Source organism: Balaenoptera physalus (genome assembly GCF_965194825.1).
Source record: "Balaenoptera physalus genome assembly, chromosome: 4".
NCBI classification, from domain to species: Eukaryota; Metazoa; Chordata; class Mammalia; order Artiodactyla; family Balaenopteridae; genus Balaenoptera; species Balaenoptera physalus.
In genome coordinates this window covers 97322809-97335424 of record NC_138891.1, presented here as the reverse complement: position 1 = coordinate 97335424, position 12616 = coordinate 97322809, and the positions used below count along the sequence as shown (strand labels likewise).

The 12616-nt window shown below is 33.2% G+C and overlaps 2 protein-coding genes across 9 annotated transcripts in view; one reads left to right on the top strand and one right to left on the bottom strand.

The window, feature by feature from the left end:
- LOC309660004 (putative protein ARB2BP) overlaps positions 1 to 12616 on the top strand; it is a 302775-nt gene that overhangs the window by 212475 nt on the left and 77684 nt on the right. The window lies entirely within an intron of this gene.
- Positions 1 to 12616, bottom strand: part of SENP7 (SUMO specific peptidase 7) — a 156622-nt gene that overhangs the window by 77833 nt on the left and 66173 nt on the right. For 5 of the 8 annotated variants that reach the window (XM_082460340.1, XM_082460341.1, XM_082460343.1 and 2 more), the window contains 2 exons: positions 11492 to 11689; positions 2766 to 2960 (listed from right to left, as the gene is read on the bottom strand). The exons of 2 other annotated variants lie outside the window; for them this stretch is intronic. In XM_082460340.1, coding sequence (XP_082316466.1) covers positions 2766 to 2960; positions 11492 to 11689 — 393 coding nt within the window. The remainder of the gene's footprint in view (positions 1 to 2765; positions 2961 to 11491; positions 11690 to 12616) is intronic. One more of the 8 variants, XM_082460345.1, reaches the window with a different exon arrangement.

The window sequence follows — 12616 nt, the reverse complement described above, 5'->3', positions numbered from 1 at the left end:
ATATCATAGTAAAGACTTAATAAATATTAATTAAAAATTATTATAGTAATAATATAAAGGTTAATAATTAAGTATCTATATGTTAAAATAATAAATTGGCATCTAGAAAAAACAAATATGCTACTTCAAGGTGGCCATTTTAATTTAAATTTCCTATTCACTTTTGGTGTTTTCTATTAATCCTTTATTTTTGGCATAAAACACAAGACTTTTTTTCCTATATAATTACATTCAGGTTGTCATTAAAGTTGGTAATAACAGCTCTGAACACTAAAGACAAGCTAAGGCTAAAGTAAGACTTTTAGCCTTCATACAACATTTTTCCATATGTATCATCAAGGGCACAAGCATTGGGTTTTCAGAGGAAACCTCCTCAGTTTTCAGCCATAGCCCCCATTCTTCAACCCACCAACTTCTAGTTGCTACTTGACATTCTATCTTTGTAACAAAGTTGGCCACATTCTCTACAATAACAGAACAGTAACAATAATGTCAGAACATCATGTTTCCTTCTGAGAAGATCTAATTTCTATTTACTCTTTCTGATTTTAAGACAGGCAAACTAGGAGGAGGTTGGTTACAAGAGTCCCGTCCTCGAGCCTATCCTGTGTTCATCCTGTATTTAGTTTTAATGGGGCATATCTACTGAAGTGATGATATGGCCATACTTAAAATTTATGGGGCACTCTGGAGTCTCCTCAAAATGAACTCATTTTAAGGGAAGAGAGAACTAGTTTGGTTTAAGGAGTACAGTACTCCTTAAACCACATGGTAATACTAGTATGGCTGTGGCAATTGTGACTACCATTTATTAGTTACCTATCAAGTTCTAGGCATTTTACATCGGTTATCTCCTTAAATCTGCACAATAATCCTATAAGGTGTGTATAATTATCCTTGTTTTAAAGATAGAATAGGTAACTTGCCCAAGGTAAGTCAGCATGTTAGCAGTACTGCTAAAATCTGAATCCAGGCGTCTGGCTCCAAAGTCTATGCCTATTCTAAATGCAAGAATCAAAGAAAGAAAATTACCACCAAGAGAATGAATTTCCATGGTCCATATCAAATACCACCTGGAAATTTCCTTACTATTTGGAAAGGACTTTAGGAGACCTAGAGTTCTCACTGAATAGATTTTAGAAAGAGCCAGAAATTTTAGAGTTATTACTAGTAAACCTTAGCCCCAGGTTGGTATAAAGCCTGAAAAGTATAGATTACAATTTGATAGTTTCACAGAATCCTCACAATAGTGCTATTTTTCATAACAGCATGAATGCACTGATGTCATTTGAATTCCATGGTAACAGTACATAAGTGACTTTCTCTACAGAAAGTATCTTCAATAATAACATTTTTTTGTATGGTATTTTATGGTCATAAAGAATTCTCACAAGTGAGATTTTAAAAAGATTATACACAATTTTGTGAGGTTAGAAACATTATTCAAAATTATTTCTCTTTTTACAACTAAGGAAACCAAAGATCAAGGTTAAATGACATGAACATTAACCCAAGTGCACAAAATTCAATATGTATTGAGCTAAGCACTGGATATAAATGTAAATAAGATATGATCTCTCCTTAAGGAGCTCATGGTCTAGTACAGGAGGCAAATATAAACACTTACAGTGCAAAATGATAAATGCATTTCTACTATCTCTGATTATACATTAAATGTATTAGTAACTGGATAATGCCACTGGAGCTCTTTTTATTTTCAGCAAATTCAGAAAAAGTATAAAGTTAAAATTGTCACTGAGAATTTACTAAGTAGAACCTAAGTGAAACACAAAATATTTTCCAAAAGGAGAAAAATTCATAAAATTTATAAGTTCATAAGAAATAAACAGAGTTTATAAAAACAGAATGTGTTAGAAATTAAGAAATTTGTTATAGATATTTTAAAAGGCAACCATAAATACTCTTTAATGTAATTAGGCTTACAAGAGAAATACAAACCAGAAGTTACCTTTTGGTTGGGGGTAGAGGGACAATTAAAACTGGATCAATAATTTTTCACTCAGATCAAAACTATTTATTGTACTGGTGGAAAGCAGAAAATAAAATAGAGAAGTTCACGGTAAATGGAAGTTAAAAGATCTAGTACTATTTACTAACTGACATCCCCTAGCTTTTTACTGCAAATTTTTTTCTTATTTACAGCCCCCAAATGAGCCTTTCCTAAAGCTTAAAACAAAAGCAACTGCTGATTATCATTTCTCTTATTAGTACAGTAAGCCATGTTTGTTAATGGAATTCAGCTATCTCAAGCCATTTTTTGTGAGGAATGCATTCAGTCATTCATTCAGCAGATATTTAATGGCCAGGTACAGTTCTAGAATATGAGTATACAAATAGGGAATAAGAAAAGATGGAGGGATGGATGGACGGATGGATGGATGGATAGAGAGAGAGCCAGATGGATGGATAGGACAAAGAAGGAGAAGGAATAGACAGATGTCAGGAGAATGAATTTCAATTATACCAGACAAATAAACTGAAATAGGTAACTAAATTTTCATTAAGAGTCTGCCTCCATTTTCCCAAAACACAAGTAGAGTGACCGGTACTGTCCGAAACTGATTATTAGCTATGGACTGTTGGTTCCAATAGCCGTTCCAGCCACCAGGGGAGAAAAGTTACACTAGCCATCAGAGCACAGCTGCCTCTCATTTAGCAGTAGCATATCTGTGGGGGAAGAATAGAGGAAGGCTCATGAGAATAAGTAAAATATTTATTTTGAGTAAAGTTATCACTAAACATACCTTTCAGATAAAAAGGAGCTCTTGTGAGGATTTAGATTTTGACAAGATTCTAGGCTGCCATCAGATGATGAAGAAAGCTGCTCTGATTGCAAGTTGTCTGTATCACCCAAACTGGCCTCAGTTACAGATGAGGTCTTTATGTATTTTCTTCCTAACTCCGTTCCCAGGACATTCGTCAATATAACTCTGGGTATCCTGTCATATAAAATAACAAACACTGTACTGTACTGAAATTTGCAGTAAAAAAAATTCTAGGAATTTGAATTTTCAAGCATTTTCAACTCAGTACAAGTAAGCTATTAGAATTATACCACCCTGGAAATCAGCCCATAAGAACTCAAAATGTTGGATGAACACTCTTTTTTTTGTTTCTAGACATACTTATATCTTATAAATTGGCATAGATTGGCATGCCACTATAATAGCTTAACTATACTTAGTGGATGCTATTGGGGTTGCTTAAAATTTTAACCAATTTTTCTCAAAAAATGCTTTCTTTTTCTTTTCCAGTAGTTGTTAAAAACACAGATACTACAAACCAATTCAATAAATCTTTATTCTTCTCCTTCAACAGAAAGGTCCTTGGTAAATAACAATACTCATAATTGGTAAATGACAAATGCTAAATCCAATAAGGAAGACATCATTCAGATTGCATCTATGGTAATGATAGAGTCCTTAAGTGAAACAGCACATATACTGATGGTAATAAACACGCTTTATATAATAGCACCAGGGAAAAGGGTCAACAAATGTTTAGTAAAGGTAATTTTTAACACTCCAAACTTTTTTAAAGTGGTGGTTTCACATCATCCTTAAACAGAAGAGGATAGACTAATCTTCTCCTCGTTAACCAGTTGTTACTTTAAACAACTGATGTTCTTTTCCACACTACAATGATGCCCTCAAGGCCACTATCTGACCTGAACTGACTGGCCCAGGCCAAATTATTGTGATTTTTTTACTTCACATTAGTGTATTTTGTAAGTTTCCTATCTCCTCTTTATCAGATGCCCCCCTTGACTGCTACCCATATGTCACTTGAAGCACTTTATTGACCTTTTGTGAGAGACAATAGATAACACCTAGAAAGGGCCAGAGTACTTTTGTTTAAGTAAAAAAATGTGAGCTTCCTTGTACTTTGTTACATTTGCTGTAGTCTCAGAGGTACTCTATTTTCACTACATAGAGGCACTGTGTTCTTTTCACTATGTTCCAGATAACGTAGAATTTCAAATCATAGGAGAACTTTAAAATAACTTAGCCTTCTCTTTATTTTAAACATGAAGAACTCAAAGCTCAGAAAAGTTAAATGGTTGCCCAAGTATAAGCAACTCTTCCTGGAAGAAGAACCTGGGCCAATTATCTTTTGGTTTTTTAAATTTTATTCCATTACACTGCATCCTCAATACTAACTTGCCACAGCATCAAGATAACTGAGCTTTTCTGTAGATACTTCAGGAAACCTTAAAAATATCCATTTCCAGCACAACCTCCACAAAATATGTACTGCGTTGATTAAGCAGTATATGATCTAAAAACAAGGCTAGTAGTAAATACAACTCTCTGAACTCAGAGTTTGAGTGAAGGAAGAAAGCAAAGAAAGTTAGCCATTTAGTACAACCACTAACTGTGGGGAGAGGAGGACAGAGATATTTTTCTATCTCCTCTCATGATTTAAATCTCTAAGAATCCTATTTATTATTGTCTGCTTTGTATATTTGATGCCTGACAGAACCCTTCTTAAAATCCTGGAATTAAAGTAGGAATGGAGACAATACAGGACAAGTAAGGAGTCTCAAGATTTCTTCTGTCTGACCTCACACTAGGAATTGCTGTGAAATAAATCACTAAAGGAAACTCAACTACAGTTCTCAATGCTTTAGGGAAAATGCAGGAATATTAGAAGAGAGAATTTTATTGGGTAAGAACTATTTTTTTCCACATAGTTTAGCACAATTAAAATTTTACTTACTTTTAAGAGATGAGAGAATCTGATATACTAGTTGATGGCTCATTTTAAGAGCAGATGATACACTCTTTTTATGGTCCCCTATCATTACTGAATTCTAAAATGTGGCTTATAATGAAAATAATCCAAGAACCGTAGTGTTTAAATAAAGAGAAAATTTGGGGCACAGAGGAAGAAATACCAAAGAAATATCAGCTATAATTTACTACCTCTGTTTAAATGCCTGACTATAGTATGTTTAAATGTGTTTTTAAATGTTGAGTCCCTAAAAAAAAAGCTGTCTCTCCAAATACGAGAGAAAGAGTCCATAGAAGATTAGTCTTATAAAAAGTACTGAAGAGAATAATCAACAACAACAACAACAAAAATACAAATATCAGCAAGGAAAGGGAAAAATTATAAAGATTACAATTAGCTTCTGAATAATAAATGATCATTCTATTCTTTTATGGTTTGTTTTGCTGCTAGATTTTGAAGGAAGAAAAAGCAGAGCTATGAAAAAAGAATCTTAGAGGATAAATGAGAATTTTTAAGCTAAACAAATAGTTGAAAGTCTTTCCTAGAAGAGAAAAATTTCAAAATTCACCCAAAAACCATTTGAAAAGATTATATACCAAACTGCAGTAGAACCCGCATCTCTAAAGCACAAGAGCCCTAGAGGGCCTCTGAAGCTATCAGAAGGTTCAAGGAACTATCTCAGCATGTCTACCATGATACACCTTTCAATTAGAAAGCACTCTACTACTATGCGAACAAATGCCACAAGAAAAAAAATTTTTAAGTAGAATATTTAAAGGTTAATAAATTAGACGTCACATAAAATATGTAATAAAGTCCAATTCCTACTTATTAAAGAATTAAAGGTCAGAAGAATGAAAAGCAGTATGACACAGAGGTTAAGAGCAAGGACTCTGGAGTCAGACAAACATAAGGTTGGGCTCTGAATTCAGCACCTAATAACTATATAACCTTAGATAAGTTACTTACCATAATTTATACCTCTTATCTTTGATCTCTTCATCTCAAAGATAGGGAGAATTATAATATCTACCTTAAAAAATTATTAAGATTAGATGAAATAATAGATGTAAAGCAGTTTAGCACAAGTCCTGGCACATAGTAAATATACAATAAATGGAAGCTCACTTTAATTTTCCTATTATTGAAGTCTTGCTCAAACTTATAAATTATCTTTTCAGTTAGTGCTTGTCATAATTCATCATGCTCTGCAATCTTAATGAAAATAATTTATTAGAAAAGTATATAGTTAAATAGCAATGCCTACAGTACCCCTAGCTCTTCATAACACGCACCATAGCCCAAAACATCTTTCATCAGCTATTCACAACTTATGTAATTTGTGTACCTTGAAGAAACAGAGAGCTTTGTATGACAGCCTTACAGAAAACAAATCTATAAAGTAATAATTAAGTTCATAATACCTAAACTGTCTTTTGGTGTACAACTTAGAAATTAGCACTGCCATGGAAATTCTAGGGCTAGCCAGCATTTCAAAAGATTCTGAATTTTCACAAGAAATATATAAAGGTGTGTACTTCATCTCTCATACTATCGCAATATATAAGGAAGGACTGAAAAATGTCATTTCACACAGTCCATCCAATTTTTTCCCAAGTATGCAAATAGTATCAGTAAGTAAAACAGAATTTGTTTAACTTTACTTGCTAATATTATGAAATCACACTTCAAAATATAATATGTTAAACCAAAGGAGAAACAAATTTTGTAATGCAGTGAGATGAAACAGAAAGTATACTGGCCTGAGAAGTAATATCATTTATTGATTGTGTGTCTACATGGTTATTTTCTCTGGTTCTTAATTTTTTCAATCACAAATTGTGAGTTCCTCCCCCACATATTAGTAGCAAGGTAAATATAACATTGAAATAATTTAATAAATGGGGGAAAACTTTGAAAAACTGATAAGCGCTATTAAGACATACTTGATGTTAAGAGCAAATTTTTAAAGCAATGGAACCCTTGTTGAAAGATAACAATTACATCTGGTAATAAAGCTATAAATAACAAGCAAAAAAATTACAATACTAATTTAGTTTTTATTTTGCTGTAATTTAGATGAATGCTTTTCGAAAACTGTGCTATGTAACTTTTTTTTTCTTGATCAAAACTTTTTTTTCTTTTTTTTTGTTAACAATGGTCATTTCTTTATTTCTTTATTAGGCTGCGCCAGGTCTTTTTTAGGGTTCCTATAAATCTATTCTTGTCCCAGATGATATAATTCAAAATATTACTTTCTAAATCAGTTTAAGCTACAAAGAAAAAAATTTTTAATTTTTGAATTACTTTCTTAAAGAGATTCACAGATTTCCTAAATTTGCTCTTTTCTTTTACTAAGCTATATATTAAGTGAATAAATTATCACTCAACTAAAACATTACTGGCTTAAAGAAGTCTTAAGGTTACAAGAATACCAGGGTGTCCAGAAAGTCTTACCACCACAATATCTGGAATATGTAATTTTCTAAACCTTCAAACATAGGCAAACTTAAGAAAAACATGAATAAATATAATTAAGTCATTTAGGGGAATTCCAAGAACCAGGAACTAACTTTTTCTTAACAGAATAGAGTTACACTGTGTCGATATTTCTCTAATAATCTCTGGTGCCAATAGATGAAAGCAGGAGAAAGATGGTTTACCGTCTCAAAAGTTTTGCACATGTCTCCCACTAGGCTCTTTCTTGCCTAATGTCCAAAGTTTATAAGGATCTGGAAATATTCTCCCAGGAAAACAGATATGAACCACATACGGAAATAAAACCTAAACTAAAATATGATTTACTTGTTTAAAAAAAATGTATGCATCCCACATACTGCTAGTTTGATATTTCTAAAACTCTTGACCCTTTTCTTCATTATTTAACAAGATTGATTGGTATCATGTGTTTTCTGTTTTTCTTCTCAACTTTATCCGGAAATTAAAAGGCTAAACTATCTTCATTAAAAGGCAACTTACTTAGATCACTACCCTTTAGATCCTAGAATGCAAATAAAATTTCTAAAAAATGCCATTTCTTTTCTGTACACCTGAAACTAACACACTGTAAATCAACTATACTCCAATATAAAATTAAAAATTTTTAATTAAAAAACAAAAATAAGTAAATAAAATTTTTAAAAAGTAAAAAAATGCCATTTCTGGGAATGAATGAGTAATTTTGATTTACTCAATAGTTAAACTTTAAGTTAAAATTAAAAACCAAAAATAAATTTTTTTCCCTTTCATCTTTCTGAAATAATGAAATCCTAGCTAAGTAACATGAAAATAAGACAAACAGCATCATGTCAAAGTCTCAGTCTCCTAGTCTAGATAGCAAGCCCCACAAAGAAAACATCTATCCAAAGCTATACCCTAAACAGTTCTCCAATTTTCCTGTTTGAAGCTTGTGATATCTCTTCTCCTGATTGTCACCAAAATTACAGAGCAGATAATTGGTTCTGATGGAGGAAAAGACATTTCAATCAAGGAGACTGGAGATGTAACTCTGCTGAGAAGCAATCTCTTTCGTATAGTCAGCAAACATTTATTGAGCGTTTAGTATGTGCCCAGTACTGTGCAAGGAAAAATAATAAAATGTAGGGTCCCTGCCTTCATGAAGCTTATTGTCAGGGAGGCAGAGAAACTAAAAATCACAGTATAGTGTGATGAGTGCTATGATACAGGAACAGGCCGCTTAGGAAGACAAAGAAAGGGATCAAATGCAGATGTGGCAGGTGGAATCAAAGAAATGATCTCAATGTTAAATATAATGAGCTCAATATAAGTCAGTAAAGGGGAAAAGGAGAATTGTTCCCAAGAGAACAAAAAGCATGAGCTCAGAGGAATAAAACCGCATTATACATTCAGTGAACTACCAGTAGTTTCCTAAATCTAAAGCACAGCATGAATATGGAAGAGTGGACAGACACAAAGCTAGAGATAGTCAAAAGTGAAATCATCACGGACCTTGTATGCCAAGGTAAGGAATTTGAACTTTATCCTAAAGTTTATGTGGAGCCACAGAAAGATGTTAAACTGGAGAGCGACAACATCTGCCTTTTAGAATGAATACCTCAGCAACAATACAGAGAAATAACCTAGAAGAAAAAGACTATGCTCAGGAAGCCCAATCAAATTACGATCCTAATAATAAAGGCACAAAGTTATCAGGGCTTGAACTGAGGCAGTGGCAATAAAGATGAAGAAAAGATCATTTCAAGACAGATTTAGGAGGTACAAATAACTAGACATGATAAATGACTGGATACAAAGGATAAGGAAAAAAGAGGAGCCAGGACAATTTCCAAGTTCTAATTTGAAGAACTAAGTGTAAAGAGGAGTCATATATTCAGACAGGGAGGAGATACAGAAATAGGAACAAGTCTGAGAACAAAGAAGATGCATCCACTTTGGAACAAGTTAAATTTAGGACACCTGGAGCTGAGGGAAAAAGTCTGGACTAACTAGTAGTTCATCCCAGTAAGTGAACAGAACAACACACACACAGTAAAAAACCAAATTAGAATCTTATTGGGACTCTTTACTTCACATTATATTTAAATTTCATGGACACATAATCTAGCTGCTAACAATTTCTGGTGAGAAAAACTATTCCAAGAGAATGAAACATTACACTTTTCCAATCATGCTGATCTAATTGAAAAAAGGACAGACATGGGATGAGGGGACAGATGTCATTTGGAAGAGAGCTAAAGCTTCTTTTCAAGAGAATCAAAGGGATTGGAAGGGTCATTCCTTTAGCCCCCTTTATTTAGATCTAGCAGCACAGTAAGGGAATAGCTCACCTGTACTAAGGAGGAAAAACACTGGACTCCAGGACAATGAGAGCAAACTGCTTCATAAATTACTGAAGCTAAGTTGTCTGACTCTAAGATTTTGGGTGCTTTAGAAAGTTAAATTTACATCAGATATGATCTAGTACAGAAATTCTTGTTACATAGCTTTTTATGTTTTTGCCTTCTTTAAAAGAAGTGTCCTTGGTGAAAAGGTAACCCTCCTCTGCACTGTTGGTGGGAATGTAAATTGATACAACCACTATGGAGAACAGTATGGAGGTTCCTTAAAAAACTAAAAATAGAACTACCATATGACGCAGCAATCCCACTACTGAGCATATACCCAGAGAAAACCATAATTCAAAAAGACACATGCACCTCAATGTTCATTGCAGCACTATTTACAATAGCCAGGACATGGAAGCAACCTGAGTGTCCACCGATAGATGAATGGATAAAGAAGATGTGGCACATATATACAATGGAATATTACTCAGCCATAAAAAGAAATGAAGTTGAGTTATTTGTAGTGAGGTGGATGGACCTAGAGTCTGTCATACAGAGTGAAGTAAGTCAGAAAGAGAAAAACAAATACCATATGCTAATGCATATATACGGAGTCTAAAAAAAAATGGTACTGATGAACCTAGTGGCAGGGCAGGAATAAAGACGCAGACATAGAGAATGGTCTTGAGGACATGGGGAGAGGGAAGGGTAAGCTGGGACGAAGTGAGAGAAGCATCAACATATACACACTACCAAATGTAAAACAGATAGCTAGTGGGAAGCAGCTACACAGCACAGGGAGATCAGCTTGGTGCTTTGCAACCACCTAGAGGGGTGGGATAAGGAGGGTAGGAGGGAGACGCAAGAGGGAGGGGATATGGGGATCTATGTATGCATATGGCTGATTCACTTTGTTGTACAACAGAAACTAACACAGCATTGTGAAGCAATTACACTCCAATAAAGATGTATTAAAAAAAAAGTGTCCTTTTTTAAAAAACAATTAATTCATAATACTATGTCCAGATGTTTTGACAGAGTTCTTTAATATTTAAAATAATTGTGCTGATAGTTAACAGGTTTTCACTGGATCTTGGCTTAAAGCACTTATAAATTGTTATCAAATTACAGACCAAATAACCAAAGCACCATCCAGCTAATGACAGGATATTCTAATTGAAAGCAAAATACCTCCCCTAAAAAATACTCATTTAAGGGTTAAAACTGTAAGTGGAAATACATTAAAAATATTATTAATATGTTACAGATGACAAATTCCCAGAGCTAATTCCTAATTTTTAGCCCCAAACTTCATATATAATTCTTTTAAAAAATATGGAACAAAACCTGTTAGTTTTCAAAATTAAACCACATATTTATTATCAAAAATCTGGGAGTAATATTTCAAAATCATCTCCTTTTTTTAAAAAAATGCATGTAAAATACAAGAAAGCTCATAAAGTCAAAAGTAGTAAGGACCCAGGTTAAATAATATTTAAAAGGTATGTTAAAGATGCAGAAAATTAAAAAGATCTACAGATAGACAGATATACATACCTGTTTTATTTTCTGCATCTTTAACATACCTTTCAAAAAATATTTAATCTAGGACCTTACCCATCTATATATATCTAGTTCTTCATTTTATATCATATGTGAATCTCTAAAAATCTGTACATGTGAATCAAATTATTAAGCTAAATGCACTAAGAATACTTGTTTTTAAAAATAATTCTATGTCAATCTATTTAATGAAATGTAGAATCATTAACTTTGTAAATTAAGATTGTCAACTTTAAGATTTGAGGGGGTCACACCTGTATATGCAGATTTTCTTAAAGATCATTTCCAACAATCTTATTTTTAAGACTATTGGACTTAAATTATTTCAAATACGGTAAGTTGAACAAAATCAATACTGAACAACATACCTTTCAGATAAATTAAGGCTTTGGTGAAGAGGTTCTAATTTTTGACATGTCTCTAGGCTGTCAACAGATGTCGAAGGCAATGAGTCTGATTGCACCTTGTTGGCATCATATAAATTAGCATCATTTTTAGGTAGGGTCTTTCTGAATTTTCGTCCTAAATCCGTCCATAGGACATTCGTCAACACAACTTTGAGTTGCCTGTTACACACATAAATAATTAATACATACAGTACTAAACATTATATAATACATGAATTCATCACAAATTATAACAAATGAAAACCTCCAGGAATTCTAAATTCAGTTCTTCAAGAAATTAACCAGAGTAGTAAATATCGTAAGTAAAAAATATGCCTAGTCATTCTCAAATATACATGAAAAACTAAAGCACTTTTCACTTAAATTGGGTCTTTCTTCAGAATTCTATCTAGTATACTACATCTGTGGTCACACACACGTACAGCTGTTGGATTGCTGGTAACCAATCTGTGCCTGGTCACACTGTAACTGGAACAACAACACACATCTGCACATCACATCACATAGGCAACTGCTTTCTGCACTAAAAATGTATTCTTGTTTTAGTATTTGATTCGGAAAACATAATTAAAACTAAGGGTAACAGTACAACATCTACAATCTTAACCCTACATAGTCTTAAGATACATTTAATTTTACCTTATTTCTAAAAATATGTCAACTTAAAATACTTACTGTACCTACACCAATTTCAAAAGTAAAACTGATAAATCTAAGCACTTCCAGCTCTGCCTCACTACATTTTGCCCATTACTCATTCAACACATCTATGTGCTGATAATACTTGAAGAACTGTGTTCAGTTCTAGAACCATGAAATATAGTTTCTGCAGGACTGTGAACAGGCTACCAAGTAGATGTGAGACAATGTCATATGAGGAATGGCTGGAAGAATTGGAAATGTGTGATCAGAAGAGTATCTATTCTATTCCCCAGTACCAATTTTAGGCACTGTTTGTTTAACAAATGTTAAGAATATTAAGAAACAGAAAGCAAAGTGTTCGTGTATTTTTAATATAAAACAGAGCTCAAAGAAATCACTTGTTTGCCGCAGCCACTTGGGGCTGTATCATCAGATCATCTGGAA